Genomic DNA, 26,047 nt, shown 5'->3' with positions numbered 1-26,047 from the left:
TGTTTACTGTCACATTTCCTCAAATAAAGAAACAAGACAGAAGTAAAGGTAGGTATCTGTAGCAAAGAAATGGATATTAATAAATAACCTTTGATGAAAGCTGGTGTAATTAAGTGTTCCCCTGTGCAATAGTGGCACCAAGCTACACTAGATGGCAGCAGTGTATCAGCACAGCAGAATTACATGGCTTTGAAATGAGCCTGCATTAAGGTTAAATGAAAGGTTCACATCTTTATTCACAGTTATTAAAGGAAATGTATGAAGTCATGATGCAGCAGAGGGGTGGCAATTCAGAGATTAATTATGAAAGCAACACTTTGTCTTTGATATATTTTCAATGTAATATAAATTGTGGACTTCAGAGGCTAATGGATAGATTGCACATACTTTGACCAAACAGAAGCTAAAGGTCATTCCACAGATCATTTTTATGATCAAAGTAGCAAAATAAGAAAAAGTTTACTTATAGAAGTGTGTTATTAAAATACAAGCCTATAGTGTTCTGTAAATCAGGATATACTGCTGAGTAGGCAGATAAAACGACATGCTAACTTAACTGTAACCTTTCCATGTGTCAACATAACAAAGCAAATATCGCTCCGGGGCTTCCAGTCAGTCGATCTTCTCACTTCCTCACCTCATTTTCTCCAATGTTGCTGAGTGGGCTGTTTTTTTTTACCCGAAGCCCCCGCTGAACTGCTTAGCTAACAGAAATGAACCAAGTCTCCTTGTTATGAGAATCGTCTTTTACTCAAAAATCAGTTGAAGAAATTAGACCTTCAGCTCAAACATTACAATATACATTAACCATGAGAGCTTTATTAGCGTAGCCGCTGCTTTTGGATGTCTTTTCTTTTCTGTCAGCGTCTCCAGTGGCTCATCTTCAGGGCCCTGAGGTCAAATAACAGTCTGCTTTATGTCAGGTCTTTATAAAGAAATGTGCCACTTACCAAGGCAATATAGGAGATCCACACATTCCTCAAGCTCTTTGGGTCTAAATTCTCTGTCAACCTTTTCAAACTGCTGATCTGCTCGTTCCCACAGCAAAATAACTCCCCTATTGTGAGTGTTGCTGCTCATACTCACTTTACACTTTGTCTCAATGCTGGAAGTATGTCCACATTTTACCCATTTTATTTTTTTTTTGCTTTTGCCATTTTGCCAATACAAGCCTGAGATTTAAAAATTCCTGGAAATCAAGCTGAGGGCAGCATAAGCCTCGTAGCCAATCCACTGTGCGTTGCCCCATCAAGTCCCACCCAGAGCATACATTACATTACAGTACACATACATTAATACATTAAGGAGTTAAGGTGGAACTACTGTCTAGTACAAGCTAAAAACTTTGTGCTGTCCTGCCGTGAGTTTAATACGAGAAAAGGATTATGTTTACTTTTTGCCAAAATGTGTTACTTAATAGACCTTTACCAGATATATTGCATGTGATTAGAGTCTAAATACTTAAAGCATGGCAACATTAGCATTTAGCTCAAACTGCTGCCATTAGAGGTTCACACAGCTGCTATGGCTCATTGCCTCCTCGTCACCTTCTTCCTTTACTTCTGCTGTGAACTAAATCCCTGACTCTCTCCCTCTCTGCCAGGTTCTCATGCCCCATGGATGAAGAGATACAGGTACCTACAGTACAAGCTGGCTATTATGAGGTACCGCGCTCAACTGTTCTCATTCCATCTCTGGGCGACACTTCAGCCACTTTGCAATCATTAAGTCGCTACAGGGTGCATGGATCTATTGCATTTGAGGCATGCGACACACAAAACAGGCGCAGACGCGGCGTCGACTTCAGCAGTTTTTCCATCTCCCTTCAGCCCATAAGCGCTGCAGTGTGATGAGCTGTGTAGCATGGAAATAACCTCCGCGCTTATCCTGTAGATAAGCAAGCAAGAGGGGGGCGGCCATTTGCCAGTTAGTTAAGCTTTATGGCTGCGCGCAGTCAGCTTTGGGGGGCGAAGGAGGGAAGTTGGGGAAGTGGAGGGGTGGGGGGGGGGGTAAGAATAAAGGCGAAGGAAGGAGGGAGGAGAGGGGAGTGAAGATGTATTTTCAGCCTAAGTGCTGCATCCTTAACTAAGGATATTATTATAGCAGTGCTCTCTGCAGTGCAGCCGCAGCATCCGTCGAGGAGGCAGTGCCAAATTAACAATGGATAAAATAAGATCCCCATCAACAACTGCATCATACCAAGAAACAGAAACCACAGCCCAATAGATTTTAGGTGGAAATCTCATTTAACACGCACTCATTTGCACGCTCCTGCAGCTGAACTGTGAAAACAATGGATTCATTTGCTGAGCTTTCACCTGCTGTGCAGGTTCAGCAGGTACAGTACCTGTAGGGATCAGAGGATTTAGTCCTGTTTACGGACTTCTTATTGGACACTTCTCTCAGTTTATACTGTATCTCCTTTACTTGCTCATGTTTTAAATGTTTGTCTCTAAATTAATTGCGATGGTGCACTGAAGGCAAAAATATATCTCTGCTCTAAAATTTACCAACCTGGCTGTATTTGTTTGCATCTGCGGTCAGCTGCTGTAGTTCGGTTTGATGACATGTCGGTTAGATTACCTGTTGCACCCATTAAAAAGAAATAAGGGCCTATTGTCCCTGTAATCCCAGCGGTGGGAGCGGTGTGTGAGTCAGCAAATGGCAGTGCCAACACATTTTGGCATGTTAAACACAAACCCCAATCTTATTCTGGCCACCTGCCCAGTGGTTCTGTCTACTCCTCCTCTCTTCCTCCACTGGACTCTAGAGGAATCTAAAGACCAGTTAACAGCACGTAGGCGTGAATTGCTGGAGACCTGTCCTGTGCTCCGTGGATGGACTCTATACACTGAGTCTATACAAGCATGACTTTGTTTAGTATGAATAGATGTAGGTGCGTTTCTTACTTTAAGTGCATCCTTTCCTTAGAATGAATGAAACTGTGTCCAACCCTTAAGGCTGTAAAAACCCTGATCCTGCCAGAAGGAGAGAATTTCACTTGGTCCATCACAAAGACAGCATCATGGCAGTCAACTATGACAAACAGCCATATGCCCCGGCTCGCACACATCGTCGGACGCTTCGAGTCGCTGGGAGCTGATGCCTTTTGGCACGCGAGCTCTGCCTCTGGAGCTGAATATAGCCGTCTCATTTATTCAGCAAACTAACCCAATCTACCAGTCTGCCTCATTGGGGTCTAAGTGTGCAGCAGTAAATCAAGCGCTCAACAGCTGTACTGAGCCACTGTAAAAATGTGTGATCGCCGTACAACAGCAGTTCGATTGAGTAAGACTTTTCCAGTACTTTGATTTATGATTCAAAAGATGTAAAACAACTGAACACAAACCATCTGGATGGTCACTGAGCATGTAACAAGCCATGAGGGGGCCCATAATATGCTTCCCTACTCTAATCAGGTCGGAATCATTTCCATATAATCGGATTAAGGTCAGACAGTGGCATTTCTTGTTCATTTAATGTTGTAATAAGGATGCGTTCAGGTTCTGCTTTCTGCTTTGATAAATCTCCCTGACCAGTATTTAAACAGATTGTATTCACAGTAACACTGGCCAACATTAGTCTTAATAATCTTCATCATTCTCTCACGCTAAACATTTTACTGGCTCGCTTGTTTTTGTCATAGCTCTGGTCGTCACATATTTTATAATTCATAACCAACCTGGTGGACGGGGTCGAACATCAGCTGTGCATTGGGAACTCAGTTGTCACATCTTCTGGAGATTCTGACACTGTGTGCATTTTTTATCATGCTGTGGAAACAGAGAAAGACTCGTGGACACTGAAGTGAAAACACATCCGTCCGTTTCCAAACACACACACACACACACACACACACACACACACACACACACACACACACACACACACACACACACACACACACACACACACACTCATAAAAAAAGTGGGCCACGTATTCCACATGGAGCGGGCTTACGGTGAAAAACTCTTGTGTGTGATAAATAAAAAACAAGGCCGTTTCACACGTGAGCAAATGGTTGCTTGTTATATCAGGGAGGAGATTTGTCTCCTATCAGGAATTAGTAGGTTAATGTCTGACCCAGATACAACAGGGATCTGTGGATGTTCATTACATCAAAGAGTTTAAATTAAGCCTTCTCATTTAAATAGTAAAGCAACTTCCCAACAGTAGGATTATCGCTTCAAGGCTCAACCGTTCGCAGTTTTTATTTTTAAATACATATCTTCTACTTTGTCATAGGAGAACATGTTGCTTTGTCGTCAGTGACCTGCTTGATTTTACACAGACCAGTGCAGTGAGGCCGTCGCCCTAATCACAGTCTGAGCCGTGCTGTGTGTTTTAGGCCCGAGTGCCAAAACGTGTCTGGCGTGAGCCCAGCTGTGAATCAATCAGCTGCTGTAGCTGTTAAATCCCAATTCGCCCATCTTAGTACTTTAACTTTGTACTCGGCTGATTAAAGCATCACGAACACACTATTGTTAGACTCGTGACTGTTTATAGGGACTAAAAAGTGATGAAGCAGAATGAAGGATGTATATTTTTTTGCTGCCTACATGTATTACAACTCCACAGTTCAATCCAATCTATCAGCCCCATACAGGAGAGCTCAGTCAGCCTTGGGTGAGATATTTGCATACTTAATTTAATTCCCCACACTTCCTTTTGAAGTTGGGGATACAATAATGGAGCGATATCATTTGCATTAGCAAGGTCATTTCCCTGGAATTGTGTTCTAATTGTGGCCCACACTCCATATTCAGTGGCTTGTTAAAGTGTGTGATGGAGAACAGAATGAATTTCATTGCAATCCTTCAACTCTCGCTGTGACCGCTTCTTCTATTATTACTGTAGAGAGGTTTCTTTTCTGAATTGTGGCCGAGCGGCACCACATGGGGACCCGTCGGGCTCCAGATGAACCGCAGCTCAAGCCGAGCGTACAAGCGTCTCGGAGCAGAAACACGTCTCGCCGACCGCCGCCGCCGCGAGGAGCTGCTGACGTCGGCGGCGTCGCCACGAGGCCGCCCGCTGCTGCGTGGATCCATTTCCACTAGACATGCGCCAAATGAGAAAGAAAGTTGGCACAGATGAAGAGTGACGATGGGTAAACAAGAGATAAGCGGAGCGGCAGATTTAAAACGAGAGAGGCATATGGCGGGGGAACACGCAGACACTGGGGTTATGCTAATTTGAGTTTAAGGGATTAAACAGAGACATATCAGGTCGTGTTCCTTCAGGAGACGGGAACCTAATCTCACTTTACTAACAAACTGAACAGCCACACGTCCTCTCCCACTAATTCACATTCATATACTGTACATGGTTGAGCAGTGAATGAAACAGCTTATAGTTTGGATGACAGGTGGAAGCGACGCAAGAGATGTGGAATTAATGTGAAAAATAAGAACCTGTCTCCTCTAAATGAAGCCTCTTTTATGTGCTTCAAAGAGGGTTAAATTGATGTCAAATGCTTCCTCTGCTTACAGTATGTGTGTGTCTCTTTTTACGTGATGCATAAAAACACACACACACGCGCACTTAACGGGTGAGGGGATGGATGGTGGCGTACCGAAAAGTAGAGCAAGAAAAGTTCCCCTGAGCAGTAAATAAAAGATGATGCTGCAAAATGGATATCAGCTAGAGTTCTGACATGAGAGCAAGGGACGTAGCTGCTTCATACTGTGGTTTCTCATCAATGTGTATAAAACGGTGCTTTTTATGGATGTTATGATTCACTCGTGGTCATGTCGGCATTAGGACTAAACAAAATAGAAACAAACCATTATGGTGATTCATGCATTAATACCTGCTGCACTATGACACCTTACTGTTTCAGTGCTGGGAAATTACAGAGGCTCTCCATGCACTGTCAAGCTGCTCCAGACCAGCCATGATCATTTCAGACAACCGCGATTAAGGAACTAGGACACGGCGTACAGACCATCCCTGTGTCTGAGAGAATACATCGCTCAACCGCTATCTATCTGCACACTGGGCCGCCGAGCTATTTTGATGCTGTTCACATGCTGCAACAAGCGCATCTGAGCTCGCTTGATAAGAGAAACCGCCATTAACAAACAAAGCTAGTTTGATGAGTGGCTGTGGGAGGGTTTTACTTGCAGCGATGGCCGATAACTTGTGACACACATTCACGGAGCGAGGCAGGCGGAGGGGAGCTGTCCTTGGTGCTGAATCAGCCACCCGTACTTGGCCACTGGCTCTCTCTGAGGACTGTGTTTCTGTCTGGTCGCTCAAGGCACAGCTAGTGCTGCTCTCAAACAAAGGCTCACAGTCTTTTACATTATACTTGGAAAACAGATTCATTTTTACATGCAATAATAATTCCAGCAATGCTAAAAAAATATTATTATTATTATTATTATTATTAGATAGAACTATAATACCTACTGTTATAAGAACAACATGCTCATATTACCTTTTGTTAACACCTGTGAGGGATTGTGTTCACCAGTCACCAGTCAAATTGTCTTTGTGTCTTTTCTAATCTCTCACATCACAACTACACAACCAGGCTTAAATGCAATAAAGGGCTTAATGTCATTTAGTTACTATGGTGTCATCCATAAAAAATGAAAAAACGTGTATAATTGCCGCATTTTCAAAGTTTCGAAAACCTCATTCGTCGTGAATTTCCTTGCTCCACCTGCAGTTTGTGCGACGTCACCATCCCTCAGCCAATCCCGCCGGCTCCCACGTGTGGACCAATCGGGAGGAGCCGAGCACCTTGTCACGGCAAAATCAAAGTTGCCGTAAGAGCACGCGCGTGAGTGTGCGCGCGCGCACGAGCCGAGGCAGCAGAGAGGGCTGGACAGATCGACCGCGGGAAGCCGCGGGAGCGTCGCTTCGCCCGCGAAAGCAGAATATTAGAGTTGAAACGTGCCGCACGAGGGCAGATGAGTTGAGAGTCGTGCGCAGCTTCACCTCTTCGCCCCATCTTCCTTCATCTCTCTGTCACCGTGGACGCGGCGGTTTTCTTCACTTTTGCCGTCGGAGGCGCCTTTTGGGATATGAGATGACGGAAATCAGCGACAAGGAGAATGAGCCCCAGAACCGGGACCTTCACCGACCACAGGCTGCTGTTCCGATCCAACCCGAGTCAAAGGTAACGTCACACCTGTGCGCACAAAGCAGTGATTTACGGGGGGAAAGTGCGTTTTTGAAGCTGGGGTTATAAATAAAACGCACGTGAAGGATTGCACTGAATTGGATTTGAACTTATTTTACCGTCTGCTCGGAGTAATTAAGTTGCCGCTTGTGCTAAAATGCTAATTGTGTGGCGGCTGCAGGTCTTGCATAACGACTCTAAGCTGATTTCATCAGTGTAACTACCCTGACCTCCGAGGTGGAGGGCAAAGATTACCTGGGGGTGCGTGACTCTGCCTCCTGCTTCACGTTGCTATGAATGCAGGAAAACAGAGCAGGTAAAGTGTGAATTGCATCAGTTATAGAAAATAAGAAAGTAGACAGACGTCATAGCACGCTGCAAATTCTGCACAGCGTACAGTTTAGGGCAAGTGTCGGTGATATTTAGTAGAAACACGTGGATTCCAGTAGAGGTGATTTAAATCATTGTGGATTTGATACAAAACCAGTGGGACCGTCGCAACACACAGGAAGGTAAACAGGGTGAAGGCACAACCGGATTAACCTGCCACAGGGTCGGAGCACGGCTGCTGGGGCTTCATTAACCATCATCATCATCATCATCATCATCATCATCATCACTCCCACTTAAGTTACCTGGCGTCACGTTTCCTGCCAGAGTAATTCGATTAGCACTGTAATTTGGGGATATGGAATATATCATTATATTTAAACTTTAATTTAATATTTCAGATCAGATCATGTTTAGCCTATATGAGCATTTTAAACCTCTTAAGATCAGATAGATCAGTCTTTAAGGCCTCCATGTTCTTGGGCAGTGGTGCATTTTCCAGCTTTGTTGAGATGTAATGATGATTTAATATTTAAAGGACTTGAGCGTCACGTTACAGGTCCGCTCCCCACAGGGACCCGGTGCCAACCTGGCTGCACGGGCCCCTTGTTTCTGTTCCACTGCAGACGACACGATGGACGACGCCGGCTGAATTTATGGCCCAATCAGCCGGCAGATGTTTGCCGCGCCTTGCCGGGGGGGCAGGGTCATAATTCACACAAATGGCCGCCGCGACGAAGCTGAACCGGGACGAAAACACCAGCCTGCGAGCTGCGTCAGCTCTGCGTGCGCCGAGCCTCCCTTCTGCAGCCGCAGAAGCAGAGCGGAGCTGGAACGTGGAGGCAAAGGCCTGTAAATCTGTGCTACAGCCGGCTCAGGGGTGTAACTACACTAGTTTATTCCTTAACTACACGTACGTCCTTACCTTCCAAAGCCTCTTTTCTATTCCCCAGCTCCTTTTTATCACCTCTCTCTCTCTCTGCAGTCCGTCTCATCTCTCCGTCAGCCCTTCTTCATCTCCCGCTCGCCGTCTCTCCTCCGTCCCTCGGCTCTCAGGGTATTTATTATGGAGCTAAGTGGGCCCAGCAGCTTTCTAGAGGGCTTCTAATAGAGAGTGTGACAGAAAATGAAGTCATTCCACCTCCTCCACCTCCACGGCTAGGTGATGGCTCCAAAAGTAGTATTATTTCTGTCTAATCACTTGGAGCATATGCCAGTGAAGAGTCTTGCTATGACTGAGGTAGAGAGGAATGGATGATGTCTAATAGTTTGCAAGACGAAGCAGTGGCGTTCGTTATAGATACTGCTAAACGTTAACGCACATGCTTAAATGAGGCTGCACTCAGCTCAGCTCGTGATTTGTGTGCAGTTCCATATACTTTGAGTTCTCATGCTGGATGTGACTGTATGATGGTGCTCTGCTCCATTCTGCAGGGTCGTCACATGGACAATAACTTCCCCCGCTAACGCAGCGACGTTTTTATGGTGTAAAATGATTGCAACGTTTTCCTTCTGATTTTGCCCTTCACACTCGCTTTTTATCCCTCAAACCTTCCTATCGGCCTCTCTCCTCCGAGAATGTATTTCCTTTCCTTTCTATTGACTGTCGCCCGTTATAAACTGGAATTTAAAACCTGGCCTCTCCCCCCTGCACTCGACCTCTTCCCGTCTTTCACTCTTTGCATCCAGACTTTCTTTCGCACAGTGTCGACCTTCTCAGTTGCGCTGAGAGATGAGAGGCTCCGTGCGATGATAGAAATGCAGGAAGGAGGAGATAAACACAAAGGAGGGCACAGAGTGACAGTGATGATGCTGTTTTATTTAATTCGTTTCATTAGTGAGTTTTGAAAGGGGTGACTTTATTGTCCTCTTGGCTATTTTTACATTCCTGTCTCAAAGTCCTGCTCCTCTTGCCAACGCACGTCTCATCCGCGCTGCTGTTAACAGGAGAGAGCGTCACTCAATCAGACCGTGATATGTTTGTATTGGGTGTCAGAATGACTGACTTGCTGCCGACCTTTGAATCAAAATAACGTCTGTACTGAAAGCAGATGAGGGCTTGGAGAGAGGCCGACATGGTGAGAATAACTAAGAGATTCATGTTTACAGTGACAGAAAACACACAAAGGGCATCATCGCTGTCATTTCTGTAAAGGCTGCAAGCTGCTAACCAACCTTATGTTCTCTAGGGCCCCTCCGATGGGCTTATTTTTCCTGTGTTGACCACTGTTAGTGATATTTTGACTGATGATTAGGTCACTGAATTACTGTCCTTGATTGAGTTCTCTAAATGCCGCTGATTCAGCAGGGCCCCACGTGCAGTGTCAGGGTACAAACGGAGTCTGCTGGGGATAAGAGACTTTGTTGAGTCCTTTTTGTTTAGCGCTGACCTCGGGTTCCAGCTTAAATGATGGTGAACCTCTGGCGTTATTCCATGTCTAAAAGGCCAAGCTGTGCATTCTCCAATTCAGGATGCTGCGGGTTCGTTCCAATGCTGACGGTCCATCACCAATGCAGCATTACGGCGTTCTGCTTGCACATTTCGGTGGGTGCACGTTCATCTGAGCAGATTCAGCTGGAGCCGTGCCCGTGAGGCCACCCCTTAATCCAAGCCTCGGGTCACAGCAATAAGAAAGCCAAGCCCCATCGCCTTCAGGAAGAGGCTGAACACTGAGCGGTTAGACACGTACTAAGAAACCTGGGGTGCACCTGCTCGGTGTGGATGACGTGGTTGGAGCGTAAGTTGCTCAGTGTCCCAGTCTGCAGACAAACAGGAAGCTAGCCTGACAGATTTCAATTGCGTTAATTTATTCCAAAGTGAATTACGTCCGTAATAAGACTAATAAGCATGAAGGAGTTTATTTCTGTAACATACAAAATAACATTAATGCTATTTTTTATTTTGAGTAATGGGTGTACAGCTCAGTACATGTTAGCCAATGGGCTGTGAAAGCTTGCATCATGGCGTCTCGCTGTGTCCTCTGATACATAACACAAAAGGCTTGGCTCTGTTGAGGAATGCTGCTTGTGCCAGACTCAGCATAAAGCTGATGTAATAAGTTGATGATTTAGCATTGGAGGTTTTTACATCTGCACCGCGCGCACCTCCCTCTCTGATTCTTTGACAGAAGACTATAAATTCACTCCAGTGAATTCGAGTTAAATCATCTATGTGATGCCATATTTACGGAAAAAGGACAGAGTTTATTTATGTGGCATTGTTGATGACCCAAACCTGAAATGGAGCCAAACTGGGGTGAAGCGATCTTTTAAACTTCAACATGTCATCATGCGGTTGAACCATTAGTTGTAAGTGGCTGAAACATGAGAGTTGGGTCAGCATCGCACCAGGCATTAATTATAGAAACCTGCACGAGACGAAGAGCATGTCAGGGTGTCTCCTCTGTCACAGCAGTGATACTAAGGCCCAGTGGATGCTATGTTCCATCAGTTTGACTTGCAAAGATGAGAAAATGGCGCCTACTGTATATCTTCCTTCTTTACCCACTAATTATTTCCCCCACTTTCTTCCAGCGCTCAAACTTTCGTATTCCGTGCTTCATTTTCTCCCTCCAGCCTCCGTCTCTTCTGGTACGCTACACTACTTACACTGTGATGAGCTAATTGCTGTCAGTAGTTCAGCCTGTGATGGGCCTCCAGTTCTGTGATCCATAAATAGGCTTCTCCAAACCGCACCGACACACGCCGGCGCCGCGAAGGAATGTAGACATTTGCATTCATTAGTATTCTCCGTTTGATTCCTGCTCCGTTTTCAGCGGCGCTTGTTACGGGATGTATAAAAACACTGCGTCAGTCAACCAGCTGTGCTAGTACAAATACACAAAGCCACTCCGGTATAATAAAAAAATACAAGATAATGGTGTGTGTGTAACATGATGCCCTGCAGCTTTCAATTATTAAGAGACCCAGGCAGATGTATTAATGTTTCAGGTTCAGCTTTTAATATATGTGCAATCATAACACACCTTTTCTAGACTGAAGAAACGTTCGTAGCGCCTGTTTCCTCCTGTGTCCCACAGCTGCAGCGTTGTTACCTGCATCAGTATTTACACACATGGAGAAGCGACATTCAATGACCTTCCTACACAGACCCACTCGTGTTCATCTCGGTATGTGCTTGTTAATATACCTGGAGCTTTTGACACCCGAAGGCCCCCGGGGGCCACGCCGCTGCCGTGATAAATGCCTCCTCTTCGCTGACCTACCGTTTCCTCCGTGGCAGGCGCCACCAGCCTCAGCAACCTTTAAGAGCCGCCAGCTCCTTCCTCTTGACTGTTCATAAATGCCAAGCGTTTACGCTACAGCGCATTATTAAAAGCCTTTGCACTCCTGGTCCAGACCCTCCACCATCCTTCGTCTGAAATAATAGATAGATGAGCAATTTGACCAGTGTAAGGAATAATAAAAACGCATTAGATAAGTACAAAACTATTATTTTTCTAATAACTGATAAATAAAAGGCGAAGGCCCAGAGAAGATGAGAAAGAAAACCCATTGCACATTGTTGTAGCACATCTGCATAAACCAAACGCATTTTCCTTAATGAGTCTCACGTAATGAGCTTTACACATGCAAATCAATCTTTGATGAGTCGAGACATTACGCACCGTTCACAGCTTCTCGCAGCGCTTTGCAGCCGTGCGGGTATTAATGCGCTGTTTACAGAATACTTTCGCATTATAAAAAGGGAACGCTGACGTTTAACACCGTTTCTGGTCGCGTTCGCTGCCGACAGACTTTCCGCGAGGAGGGGTCGCTCTGCCTCAGCACCATATGTTCCTGTTCCCAGGTGGACAATCTAGCAGCATGCCTATGTAACAATGCTAAGCTGTGGGCACATTAGTATTTGTTAGCGGTCCCCATCCTTTCACACCGCCCTGTCTGAGCCTTGCTTACCAGAGATCTGCTCCCAAGGGCACTGTGATGTCCAGTGCTGAGGCTGAGCAGTAAAACCTTGATTGCAGTCACAGTTGCAATCCATCACACAGGTGCTGGATGGGGTCGAGGTCAGGGTCCTGTACAGGCAACAGCCTGGAAGCACCATTTTATTCCTAATGGAGTGGAGTTTAGCATGTAGTGTAAATCTTCATTTAAGCGTTTGTGCCTTTAATTCCTGTAAATGTGCTGACAGGTATATTTAGCCCTGTGTTACATAGTCTACTTCTGAAGAACTTTCGTTTCCCTTGGAGCCGGAGCGACGACGGCCCTTCGCCACGCCGACGCGTAACAAAGTCGGACAACTTGCAAATCTAATAGAACGGAACATCCATTACAGAATGGGCCACCGGCAACGCCGAGGGAAGGCCATTAAGGAAAGCACGGACTCAGCTCCCTGCAGGAAACATTTACGAGAGCCACTCGCTAATGGGTCAACGGGGAGGCGGGGCTTCATCACTCAGACTAATTGGCATCCGAGAATCTGTAGCTCAGAGAAGAAAAAGAAGAACCTGGTCGGGGCTATTGACTGAGTTTTCTTTTGAAGGAGTTCAGATGGGCGATGCTGCAGTTTTTGATAGTAGATCAAATCCAATGCGAGTAGAGTTTTTTTATTGGCTATGTGAGTATTTATGCAGAGGAAATGTGTCAAACTATTCATTATTTACTTATATCTGGTCCTGTCACTCCTGCTGTACATGTATTGTAAGTGCCTGTGACTGGTTGTCGTTATCATTTCCCCTTTGTTGTGAAGGCGCGGGAGGCAGAGTCAGGCCGAGGCCAAGATAAACACTATTTGATGTGCATCACTAATTGCATCAAATTCAAAGGTGCGGGTCGCTCAATAAAACGAGTCAAATGTGAATTTTAAGGGGTATTGACTTGAATGGATTCACAGGGGATGACAGTCGACGTGAGATCAGAAGTCAGCGTGACGGGGCAAGGACAGTCGGAGGGTAGCGGACAGACTTTAACATTGACTGTGCATCTCATCACGGCTCCTACTTCAAAGTTTCACCCATGTTTGAAAGAAAGTGTTTGTCTCAGGTTCCGCTCAGTCTTATTGTATGCAGATGTCTCTGGAAATCTTCACGTCTCCCATTGCAGCATTATTCTTGTGCTTTCGCCTCCACCTAAACATCATCTTCACCTTCCCCTGCAGCTGCAGCGGCTGAAGCGCTCCCTGTCCCTCAAATCAGTCATGCGCAGCAAAAGCGTGGACAACTTCTTCCAGCGCAGCAACGGCGAAGCCCGGCCTCCGTCCGGCGTCATAGCGACCCCCCCGCCGCTGCCGTCGCCCCCCCCCTTCGCCGACTCCCCGCTGGCGTACGAGCGCTCTCCGTCGCTGTCTCCCTCCGTCAGCCCCAACCTGTCGCTGTCGTCGCGCTCGCCCTCCATCAGTCCTTCGCTGTCCATCGCCTTCAAACCTCAGCCAAAGTCTCAGGGCCAGACTGTGCAGCCGGTCAAGACCCACTGTTTCCAGGAGCACGTCTTCCGCCGGGCCGCCACCTGCCAGCAATGCAAACACATGATCCAAGGTAGGAAAACGCTACACTTATACAAAGAATGAAGAGAAGTTAACACAGGAGTTCACTAAACCGTATTTCATGGTGCTTATGTTTAGATAAGTAACTTAGAGGCTTCTGTAACATGGTTGTTGCTCAGACCCGGTGCTGCTCTCCTCCCACACGCCTCTCATGAGTTTGTAGCTTTCATAATTGCTGCCAACCGGACCACGTGTGCTAAATGAGCCGTTTCATCCGTGCAGGGAACTCCAAGCAGGGGCTGCGCTGCAAAGCCTGTAAGCTGGCCGCACATCTGTGGTGCTCGTCGGAGCTCTCGCAGCAGCCCTGCAACGGCAAGGTAAGAGCGCCCAGACGCACGGCGTCCTCACGCTCGCCGCCGAGAGGACCGAGTGACACTGATAGGACCCGGCTCTTCGCACACAGCGCCCTCCGCTTGCGTCTTGGTGCTACATTTCGTCCCGACCCGCTCAACTCTGCTGGAAAAATCAATATCTCCCTGTACCAGCTGGTGCTGCCTATAATTCAGTGTGAAATTCAGTGTGTCTGAGGCGCACACAATCCACCGAGGATGTGACATGGGAGGCTGGAGCCAGGCGTTCAGCAGTGTCCCTTCAATCGCAGCACACTCATCAAAGCAGATATTGGGCATTTTGCATGAGCTGATGTTGGTTTCTCACCTTGGTTTTATACATTTTCACCTAAACCTGAGTACGTTGGGATCACAGCAATGAATTCAATTTAATAATGTAATAAAGTAATGTCTGAGCCTTACAAACATTTTTTACCTGAGCTTTGTGTGAGTCTGTTTTTGAATCTTGCTTCCTGAGCATCTCAGCTGACCGTGTAAAATTTCATCCCGTTTGCTCTTTTGACTCTGCATGAGAGGCACTACACTGTCACTGTTAGTGATACTGCATGATGGCATGCAGTCACAGAGGCAGTATTTGACTGCTGGGTGCAAAGGGAGCAGTCAACAGCTTGTAATTGCAGAATCGGTTAAAAATGCCGACAAAACCCCTGAGGTTGTGTTGTGGTGAAATCCGTGAGGAAGGAGATGAAAATAGATTCTGGGCAAATTCTCGTCTGTCAGTCCTCAAAGCAGCCGTGTCTCACCCTCAGCACCTCAAAGCAGCGTTTCACTTTTGGATGACTGTACTTTTTAGACGTACTACACTTACGTGTCACATTGTCACTCACGCTTATTAGACAACAATATTTTACTCTAACGATAAAAAGCCACAACAAAGCGAGCGATTCTCTCAATTCATTGTCAGTCGCTGGGTGAATTATTGATGGTGATCCCAGGTGTGATGCATCATGACACGGTGCGTGTCTGTGGTGGAATATGTGAAGGCTGAATCGCAGAATGTGCCGCAGGATGACACAAGACAAGTCCAACATTTGACACACCTGACGTGCTATTTCCAGCGTGCGCCGCTAACTTTAAAGCAGACGTCAAGACATCAGAGGAAGCTGGGAAAATATATTTAGAATCAGCGTCTATTTGCAGAAGAGAGTGGATCCAGCACCGCTCCAATGTTAAAAAAAAAAGGCTTTGAACTGTTACATTAGGCTGATGAGTCACGTGCTGTAGCTAAACACATTTCCTTTGCTAAATAAAGAAACACAATCAAACATTAAAGCTTGTACAGTAACCGGCTGCGCTGGTTGTGATGCCTCATTACACAGAGCGTGTGGATAAATTTGCTTGAAAGCAGATGAGGGGGGAAAAAGTTGATGCGTCGAACAGCAGCGTTCGTCAGTAATTAAGCTAATGGGTTATGAATTCTTACAGCAATCTATCGCATCGGCTGCATTTAAGATGATATAAGTAAACACCAGTACCGCTTATATTTGCCATGTAAGGTGACCAGCTGTGGAATTAAAGGGACTGAACCGCATCTGCTTGTTCAACATGATTCCTTGGTGTTGAGTCTGCAAGCTGAAAAAAAGTTTAAAATGGGGGAGTGAAGGTCAGGGTGGATAATAAGCATTAGTTCCTTAGTGGCTGCATGTCCTACTACTAATTGGTGTTGTTGTAACCTTCACAAACTGGATTTACATGTGCATGCATGCTTTCATGTTCAGGGTCAGGATCAGTCCCCCCCCCCCCCGACTGTCGTAGCGTTTTCACACACACAGAGTACATCAACGCTATTTTCACCTGACGCAGTATTTGTCTCCTCCTTTGTTTGTTGTCAGACGGGAGCTTTCAAGAGGAATTTCAGCTCTCCTTTACTCACCAGCGACCCGCTGGGTGTGGTCAGAGAGGCTCCCGCTGCTCAGGGTGAGTGATGGGAGCCCGGGCTGATTTACTGCCGCCCCAACAACTGAAAACCCATTGTGACTAATCAATGTCCGTGGCCTCGAGGGCCTGACAGGCAACGAGATAACAGGAATTCACTCTACCTGTTGTCGTGTAGAGGCAGAAAACAGCACCGTGGACCCGATATATGAGGCGCTCCGCTACGGGACGTCGCTGGCTCAGATGAGCCGCTCCAGCTTCAGCAGCATCTCTGAGTCGCCCTTTCACGAGGTATGAAACCATGAAAACACACATGCCGTGCTCAGACGGCGCCTGTCCATGAGATGCTGTTGACGCTGCGACACGTTCTTGATTACAGGCAGAAAAACCACAAGACAAACTGGAAAACCAGCCGATAGCAGAGGAGGAGAGCATCCCGGGAAGTGAGTCGCGTCTGCTGGTTTGAGCGGTACCGTCTCTCACCTGGTCCCAGGATTGTTTCTGTTTAGACTGCTGACCTTGGCTTCCGTGTTCTGTCTGTTTCCTCCACCCTCTCCTGTGACCTTTGTGTTGCTGTCAAACTCGCTCTCTCTGCGTCTTTGTGCTCATGTGTCTCCAGTGCTCACCCCTCCTGAAAGCGAGAAGGCGGATTCTGAAGACCGGGTCAGCCTCAAGGTGTGCAGTCAGCATTGCTTTCACCCTTCACCACATATTTCTTCAAAACCTCCGGCCTTTTCATTCGATTTTAGACGTCCGCAGGATGAACGTACAGCGTTGTCAGCCTGTGTTTCTGTCGTTGTCAGACTCCAAAACGAGTAGAGGTTCACTCCATCCACACCTACGTGGCCCTCTACAAGTTCCTGCCTCAGGAGAAGGACGACCTGGAGCTACAGTAAGTCTAAGTCCTGTGTGTGTGCGTGTGTGTATGTGTGTGTGTGTGTGTAAGCACGCGATCAGGTGATTCTGGTGGAATTGTTATGGACCATCTGTCTGCTCAGCGGGATGATGGCAGGGGTTTGAGGGCTTAGGACAACAGGAGGGAGAAGGACAAGTGTCTGACAGGACACAAGAGAGCCTTTGTATGCCACAGTAGGAGTAGTAGGAGTGTGGAATGATACCCACCAGGAATCAGGAGGATATGTCTGTGCACAGAAAGCCACCATGCACAGACTATCATCACCCGTGCACTGATGAGTGATAGAATTTAATCTACTGTAACTTTGACTGACTGATCTGTTTTTCCTGCAGACCTGGTGACAGGGTCCAGGTCACAGATGACTCCAATGAGGACTGGTGGAAGGTGGGCTGGCACATTATCTGTGTGTGTGTGTGTGTGTGTGTGTGTGTGTGTGTGTGTGTGTGTGTGTGTGTGTGTGTGTGTGTGTGTGTGTGTGTGTGTGTGTGTGTGTGTGTGTTTGTTTTGTGCCATTATTTGTCCTACACTTAAACAATACAGAGTTGTTGTTGTTGTTGTTTTTATGTACTGATGAGACAGTTATTATTATGACAACATGCATGTTACCATGGTGAGACCTGTTTTACCGCAATGTACTTGAAGTAACCAGGAGAAAAACAGCATCACGATGGGCTCCACGCACAGTTCAAAGCAGATGCGCTGAGTCAGTGGGACTGAGGAGCTGGTGGATGTACAGTAGGTGCTTGAAGGACTGCGGCTGTGGATGTGAGCAGAGCTCGTTAGCATGAAACGGAAGGCGACAGGTTGCAGTCAGGATTTAATGGGGCAGGTTTAATGAGGGCAGGCAGGTCTTCACATAAACAATTTACTGAATAATGAATTTAAAAGTTAAATGCTCATTTAAAATGGAACAAACTGAAGATGTGGGATTTACAGCAATGTTTTCTGGCCTTCGGCGAGGCCCTCAGCTAAAACATGGCTTGTTTTGTTTTCATGTGGAGGAAAAAACAAAATAAAATATTCCTTTTTACTGATTGAAAGTGAAAATGTGTATTTATTTTAATATGCAAAATGATTGTTATTAGTGATGGCAATTTAAATTCAGTTTTGTTGGTGCGAATAGCTCGATGCTTATATGGACAGTTGTTCAAGTAAACAAGGAAAACCAGAGCATCTAATTACATGTGCTCAGACGAGGAGGTTTGATGTTTGCGTTATGAGCAGGCGGAAAATTGAAATGCAGACGCTTGTTTTTGTCGACAAAAAGGCAAAGTGAGGTTTATTTTGAGGTCAACAAACAAAACTGGCTTCATATTATTCAAGGCAGGAAATATGGAACCAGTTTCCGCAATCTGATGAATGATGATGATGTAGTATTTATTTATACGTAAACAGTTACTGTGTGCGTGTGTGCGTGTGTGTGCGTGTGTGTGCGTGCGTGCGTGTGTGTGCTTGTGTTTACCAGGGGAAAAGCAAAGCCAAGGTGGGTTTTTTTCCAGCCAACTTTGTGCAGCGGGTTCGTCCTGGGGAGCGGGTGTGGAAGGTCACCGCTGGTTTCCACGGCAACCGAGACAAAGGCCAGATGACTGTGAAAGAAGCCCAGGTGAAGACCCACACTCTCTCTCCCTCTCTCTTTCTGTGTTACACACACGCACTCGATAAATATTACAATGTATGCAAATCCATGCACGGAGCTGCTGAAATCGCAGAGGACGATAGCCTCCGATGCCGCTCACTTTTAGCCTCAGTCCACAAATTCACACATCGCCGAATGTCCCCCCCCTCCGCACCATATTGCCCTCTCCCCTCCCCCCCGACTCTCAATCTGCAGATCTGCGTGGGGAAGAACGAGGAGACCGACGGGTTCCTGCGGCTGAGCAGCGGGAAGAAGAGAGGCCTGGTCCCGGTGAAGTTCCTATTAGAAATATGACGGCGCAGTCCCGCTCCATGAGCCTCATCTGACAGAGAAGTTCACTACGATGGAGGAAAACTCAGGAGTGTTTACCCAACACCTCACTGACCGCAAACCCAGCACCTCCACCCTTCTTTAAAGTGGCAGAGATTTGCAGCTTTAGTGGACGTCGGACCACGACTCGCATTGAAGGGAAGAGACGAGCTACTTTTCCTGTAGCACAACTTTCCTCAGTGCGGTTTTATACAGACTCACAACAGAAATGTAGCATCTTATTTAAAACAGGAAACGTGGGCAGGAAGCGTGGATACTGTACCTCACTCGCCAACCCACTGGCGAAGCATCTGCAACTAAGGGGAGAGGACTGTTGCATTATGATGTCAAGGCGTGTCCAAGTCCGTGCCTAAAAGTGTTTGTGAGCAAACTGTTGAATGTGCGAAGAAAACAAAAGATGAGCCGTCGTAGGACGCTGTAGTTGTTTGTAGTAGTTGCTTGGTAAGAAGTGGCTTAACTCAAGGTACAAACCACCAAGACCCACTTCCATGTGCACGTGTCCGCTGTTGCAGTCTGGAGCCATGATGTGCATATGCGTCACCCTTAGTCTGACTGAAAATGATTCAGGTACTACATTATGTTAAAAAAATAGACAAGTAAAGCAAAGAACAAAGTCGTGGGCTCCATTCTGGTCAAATAGAAGTCATAACTCACACGCCCACGCCGGCACGCTGGGGTTCCTGTAATTCCGCCTGCTCCCCGGTGATTAGATTGCAGCGGCGCTTCGCTCGTCGCAGCTCCGATGTGACAAATGCTTTGCGCGCACCTCGGGGAGCGTCTTTCTCAGTGTGCCCTTCAATCACGGCCTTCGCTGCACACTCGCATCCTCCGGCCGCTGGAACCCGCTTCATGTTTATCTCCACGTAATGGCCTGCGCTCACTCTGTGTGTGTGTGTCTGTGTGTGTGGCGTGTCTCCACTCTCTGACGCGCTTGCTTTTCATTCAGGATGAAGCCACACAAAGAAATATTGTAATTATGTTATGGATAAAAGCCTAACTCATTGTTACTGTATTTGTCCAAATGGGGAGAAGCTGCTAAAGAGTAGAATTCTTGATGAATGGCTAATATTTATCCCAGCACACGCGATTTAGTTACTCAAGGGGACTGTTACTATTCTATAATCAAAGGTGGTAAAAGGCCAAATCACCTCAGACCGTTTGATTTATTGCTCTGTCATATATCCTATAAGGCAGTGGAAACCGCCTTTGTTGCAGCAATAAGTGTAAATACAATATGACAGTATATGTAAATAGCCTTATAAACACTGTACATAGTAGCACTCTGACCAGGAGGTTTGCAGCTGTTCACAATTTCAGAAAGGGCATTAACTCCACAACTAGAAACTGCAGGAGATTATGATTTATACTCCACTTTCTAATGTATGCACCTCTTTGCTGAACTAACATCTCGCCCTGTCAGCACAAACCCGTTCTGATACTATGCACAACCGTTCTAGTCACTCGCTTTGTTTCATGTACTCGGCCTGTTCCACGCGTAGCCACACCTCGCGCTTTCGCCAAGATTTGAATTCACAGGCCGGCTTCAAGAGCGCATTCGGCTTCGATAGCGTGTCGCTCCTCGACATTAGCCTCGCTGACTAGAAGCACTATCGGCTCAGGATCAGTGTCTCCCAGGTGAATTCGCTTCGTCGCCACCACCGGGCCGGTTTCGCTGCATGGCTGCCTGCCCTGCGATCGTCACAAATCTCAATAAAGTCGGCTGAAAAGTCAAAGTGTGCCCTGTTTTATTTGTGCGATCCCACAGGTGAACGAGCCGTTGAGTCCGAGCAGGAGGCGCCCGTCCCCCTTCATGGCGCCGAGACGTTTCATGCGGGTTGACAGTGCCGAGCCCGAGAAGGCTGCCCGCTCTTAATGACCATAAATAATGTGATTAGCTCCCAGTAAATTTAATTGGCAGCGGAGGAGCTGCTGGCAACGCGGGCGCTGTGTGCGTCCCTGCTGTGGTGTGAGGAACATTTCTCAAATCATGACCCAGTTCTGCTATCAAATTGGATCAAAAGTGATTCTCGTCCCTCTGTGGAGGGAGAAGCAGAAATGTGTGCAACTGGCAGTACATCAAGCCGCCCGTGCATTTTGGGAAATTGCTGACTTTGGTGCCGACGACGTCGCGGCCCCCTCCACTTTCTGCACCACTGAGCCCATGCAGAGGAGGCCGCGCTCTCTTTAGTGGGGAATGCAAGTAACACGCTACATCCATAGTCATCGCGGCAAGACGCTGACTGGGAGAATCACAGAGGCTAAATAAAATAGGATGCCTCATCCAATGTGTGAAATGCTGCACCATCTATATGACACTCGCACTCGCTGCTTTGCAGCTTGTTCGGCTTAGCGGCACGGGGGAAACGTTGGAGGGTTCACCCGCTGCAATTTACCAACAATGCAAATTCTGGAAGAATCACAGCTTAAAATAGAAGCTGATTATACGATTAGTGCGGACAGACAGGAGCAGAATGAAGCTCTGCTGTGGGGGGAGAGGACGAACCTTTGTTCGTTGAACCTCTAGTACAACAAAACAGGCACTTCCTGATTTTGGGAAGCTGTGTCTTTTTTTAACAGATGAAAAATAAACTAATAATGTGCTTTTGCCTCCACACCAGATGGCTGTTTGGTGGCTTGCCTCAGATGTTCCTCTGAATAAAGCCTGTGGCACCTCTAGGTTCCCGTCCTGCAGGTCCACCACACCTCCACCTCCATCTGCTTTCAGTGCTTTCACTCCACACATCTGTCGTCACAGCTGCAAAAGAAAGAGGAAACTTCGCGCGGCGTTCACACCATCAGCCTTTCGGCTTTTCTTTTCATAGCCTCCATGGGCTCGCTGGCCTCGAGGCCCTGGGGAGGTCAAGCATCACAATTACGGGACAAGGTCACGGGGGTGTGGAGCGTCGCTGGAGAGCAGGGTTGGCCCTTTAACTGTGTGCTGTCTAGGGAAGTGGCTTCAGGACCTCAGGTGAGTAGAGTTTAATATTTACCAGGTCATGCTAGTATGTTATACCAGCAAAATGTGTTCTGAATGCAATTAATAACCACACGTGTGCTGCCACAGGTTCCCTTCATGCCTCTTAACCCATTTTTAAATGATTCCCAAATCCAACATGCCTTGAAAGTGCACTTAAAAATCCATTAAGTCGCCAAGAAAAGAATTTTAAATCAACCAGACAGTTTTCTTTGTGCTCTCTCATATCACGGTGCATTTGTGGACCTGGACGTATGAATTTTTCAGCTACTTTGCCTCCGGTCTTTGCTGGTATAAAAATATAAATATGCTGCACTCTATATACTGTAAGCAGAAGCACTTTGCATTGCACGCGTCTGCTGTTTTCAGGCTCAATTCCGTTACGTCTCAGTTAAGTCAATGTCCAGCAAACACAAATAGTCCCGTTCAAAAACCACGGACTCCTAAGTAATTTACTAAATTTGAGCCATGTTGGTCCTTTTTTCAAGATAATCTGTGATTCTGGGTTTTGCCACAGAAACTTTGCTTACAATCTGCAAACTAGTGGGATTTTTTCGCTCTGCTTTGACAAACAGAGAGATGAACACAACAGTATATTCAGCACAGAGAACCAGCGAAGCACAGCAGGATTTAAGTCTGTGGATGTCTAGTATTTTGTTCACAAAGGAAGATGCAAGCTTTTAGAAAAGAGGAGGGGAACAGAGAGGGAGAACTGGGGATAAAGACGGCATGAAAGACTGGGCCACGCAGAGGAAACTGTCTGCACCGCACGAAGTAGAAGTAGAAATGCTCACACACCTGCACGTACGGCCGGAAAAGCTCACAACTCACCTGATTTGATGACGTTTCAACAGTCGACATATGCTCCAAACATCCAAGTGGTGTTAATTTGCAGCAGTGTTGTTGACTTAGACGTGCTCCCATCTCTCGCCCATCGCTGCTCACGTGTTCTCTAATAAATCAAGAATGTAGGAAATCGCTAATGTCATCCAGATGGTTGTTTTGCTTGTTTGGATCCATCTGTCTGTGCAGCTCCTCAGTTTTGTTAGAGACTTGTGATTAACATGGTTTAGGCAAACGCTCATGTGCGTTTGCAGTGAATGTGCATATGCCAGAATTGTCTCCATTTCAGGTTTGTCTCAAATGTGAGATGAGACTTGTGGGTATGGACTGAGGCTGAAGTCCTGCAATGTCATTTTGACTGAAATGTAATTTATAGTAGAGCCATGAAAATGCCTGAAGCCCCAGAAACATTATTTTTATACTGTCACACGTTTAATGCCCTAACACGTGTGGATATTTGCAGCCTTTAGCAGATTTCAAGAAAAAATAGGTAGACAGCCAGGCAGCGTCATACAGCACATCACACACAAAGGTAAAATGTGGTTTACACAGGCAAGGAAAGATAGTTACAGCATCAAAGCCAGGAGGAAATAAAATGCATGAATGTAAAATGGCATTCGGGTGCAGTTCAGATTACCAGGCTGTTCAGCCTGTATAGAAGACCTGTGGAGAGGCTGTAAAAATATAAAGGCACGAAACGTGATTTCCAGCAGGCTGAGGCATCTATCTGGACGTAAGATCTGCTTTGCTGCCTGTCTGATCCGTATCATTGAGCATTCTCTTTAATCTTCATCTCCCGAATAGGGCAAACGTAAAACCATGAATTAAACCTCATGAATCTTCCTCGCGTTGTTTTTTTGTTATTCTACAAAGTGCAACTGTGCGGAAAAAGGCAAATTAACATTAGACGACTGGACTAGAAGGTTTTTTAATGCCACCTGCCAGACCAGGATCACACATGTAAGACCTGTACAAATGTTCCACCTAACATCAGTCCATCCATTTAAAAGGTCAGAGTAGAGGCAGTCATCAAAAACAACCAAGCCGTTGAACGCTGCTGAACTAAACTTTGTCGTAGGTCAACTGCTCAATATTCTGTTTAATAGTGACACCTACTGGTGCAACAGAGGAACAAAACGTGTTTGCAAGTTAGGTTCAAGGCCTCATTTTAATTTTTGTAAATAGTTCTGAATTTGACACGTAAACACCAGTCTGTTTAATATTGTGCCAGTGCTGTTTGGGAGACAATTTTCCCCACTGTGGGACTATTAAAGATTTCTTATTGCTCTTTTTATATTGTACATTAGAAACAATGAATTTCTTGTGTTACAATGCTAAACATTGGCTGCATAATTAACACTTGAAACTGGGAAGCATCATTAGGTTGTGTATAATCACTTTCATTTAAAATACCTCATTTCCAAGATAGTTATTCTAAGCACCTTAATGATTATCACAGTTCAATGTCCACACAGGCCATAGGACCGACAGTCACTAAAGTGTTCCTCAATGTACCTACACTTAAGGCAACATCGTGCAATGCAGACAATCAACCAATAACCGACAAGTCTCCTTTACATCAATTTATTATTAACAAAATCCCATTCAGATTCATTTCTTTGAAGTTTCCTCCTCCTTTGACAAGTTCTTCATGATTTCCTCTTTCTTAGCCAGGAGACGCTCTTCTCTGCGTTTGCGGGCCTCCTTTGTCTTTGTGCGGCGAGCTTCAGCCTGGTCACTGGTGGAGGAGAGTTTAGATCGTTAGTGGCAGTATACGTATTCCACAAAAGACCTAAATAGTCATTAGAATGCAGCGCCTAAAAACATCGAATAAAGAAAGAGCAGCTTACGCCAAAAGTTTCTTGCGAGCCTTTTCTGCCTTCAGTTTGTGGATGTGCTCCATCAGGATGCGTTTGTTTTTAAAGACATTACCCTTGGCCTTCAAGTAGAGACTGTGGTACCTGGAGGAAACAGTAAAACATCTCAAAGCAAGAACGCTCCTCCTGAGGTTAAAATAACCACTTTTCTTTATGATTTACCAGCTAATGGCGTTGATTCACACTTACATGTGCTTGTCAATTTTCTTGGACTCCCTGTAACGACGAAGCAGACGCCGCAAGATTCGCATGCGCCGCATCCACAACAACTTCTCTGGCATACGAGCATTAGCTGTGCCTTTTCTTTTACCTTTAGATGGAAAAAAATAATCATTAGAGCCAACATGAGTTCAATGTGAATTGTTAAAGGAGTGTAGTATCAGTTAAATTATAGCAGTGTGCTTTGAGGATGCTTTGAGGACTTGTAGAGCTCGTGAAGATGGTTTTCCTTCCTTTCCTCACCATAACCCATGTGACGTCCCTTGCGTCGAGCCAGTGTGTTCTTGCGGCACCGTGCACGGGAATGAACGGTCACAGGTTTCTTGATGATCAAACCATCCTTCACCAACTTACGGATCTGTTGGCCTGTGGCACAAATACAAACAACATCAATAAATAAAGTCCAGGATGAGATTACACACCCACACCCACACCCGATCAGAAATAAAGTGCCTTAATGACTCACGGGAGTTTGCATTGGCAATCTCATTGGTCTCGTTGGGGTCAAGCCACACTTTCTTCTTACCGCAGCGCAAGACGCTGGACGCCAAGCGCTTCTGCAGCCTGAGCATGCTAGGAATAGAAAACACAGAATAAAAATGACGGCTCTGCAATATACAGTGTTTGACAATCCACGTCTGTCATCACGGCTATCAGAATCAAGACCCAGGCATCAAAAGCATAACCTAGAAAATCAAACGTGAGGTTAAATTTTGTGAATGATTAATCTTACCAGTTAACACTGGACTAACACGTTAGGTGACGACACCATCACCAGCTGATTTGCCGCTAACGCATGTTTGGGGATATGTTGTGGCATGTCCTCGTTAGCTTAGGTTGGTTAGCTGAATTGCATACGCTTACATTTGGGAATCGAGCGACGTTAGCCCAAGTGGAACAAAGCACTAATTATTCTTTCTGTCTAGACCAGCAGACCCAAAACTAATAAAACGTGTTTTCTTGGACAAAACGCGTAATTAAATGCCGAGCCTCTAGCTTACCTCATGGCTGCCGCTAGCTTGAGAGAAATGAAGGAAACGCAACGCTGGTTGCTACCATTATACG

The 26,047-nt window shown here is 46.1% G+C and overlaps 2 protein-coding genes across 3 annotated transcripts; one reads left to right on the top strand and one right to left on the bottom strand.

Annotated features, from left to right (window-relative positions):
- The first annotated feature begins 6,771 nt into the window (after nucleotides 1–6,771).
- LOC114846043 (SH3 and cysteine-rich domain-containing protein 2-like) lies at nucleotides 6,772–20,802 on the top strand. Its single transcript, XM_029134790.3, has 11 exons — nucleotides 6,772–7,127; nucleotides 13,579–13,954; nucleotides 14,185–14,279; nucleotides 16,145–16,229; nucleotides 16,366–16,478; nucleotides 16,567–16,630; nucleotides 16,807–16,862; nucleotides 16,991–17,079; nucleotides 17,436–17,487; nucleotides 18,569–18,706; nucleotides 18,935–20,802. Exons 1-11 carry the CDS (start codon nucleotides 7,038–7,040, stop codon nucleotides 19,031–19,033), a joined length of 1,257 nt encoding a protein of 418 aa, XP_028990623.1. The 5' UTR covers nucleotides 6,772–7,037; the 3' UTR covers nucleotides 19,034–20,802.
- Nucleotides 20,803–24,454: 3,652 nt separating this feature from the next.
- LOC114846422 (60S ribosomal protein L19-like) lies at nucleotides 24,455–26,031 on the bottom strand. Of its 2 annotated transcripts, none has more exons than XM_029135337.3 (6): nucleotides 25,984–26,031; nucleotides 25,449–25,555; nucleotides 25,226–25,348; nucleotides 24,953–25,073; nucleotides 24,737–24,847; nucleotides 24,455–24,624 (listed from the first exon to the last, which is right to left on the bottom strand). In XM_029135337.3, the coding sequence occupies exons 1-6, from the start codon at nucleotides 25,986–25,988 to the stop codon at nucleotides 24,498–24,500; spliced, it is 594 nt and encodes a 197-aa protein (XP_028991170.1). In that variant the 5' UTR covers nucleotides 25,989–26,031; the 3' UTR covers nucleotides 24,455–24,497. The 2 variants fall into 2 exon arrangements, with proteins under 2 accessions (XP_028991170.1, XP_028991172.1); XM_029135339.3 differs by lacking the exon at nucleotides 25,984–26,031 and adding an exon at nucleotides 25,716–25,740.
- Nucleotides 26,032–26,047: the final 16 nt, after the last annotated feature.

The sequence above is a fragment of the Betta splendens genome, chromosome 19, assembly GCF_900634795.4.
Source record: "Betta splendens chromosome 19, fBetSpl5.4, whole genome shotgun sequence".
Lineage (NCBI taxonomy): Eukaryota > Metazoa > Chordata > Actinopteri > Anabantiformes > Osphronemidae > Betta > Betta splendens.
This window is presented reverse-complemented; position numbering and strand designations above follow the sequence as displayed.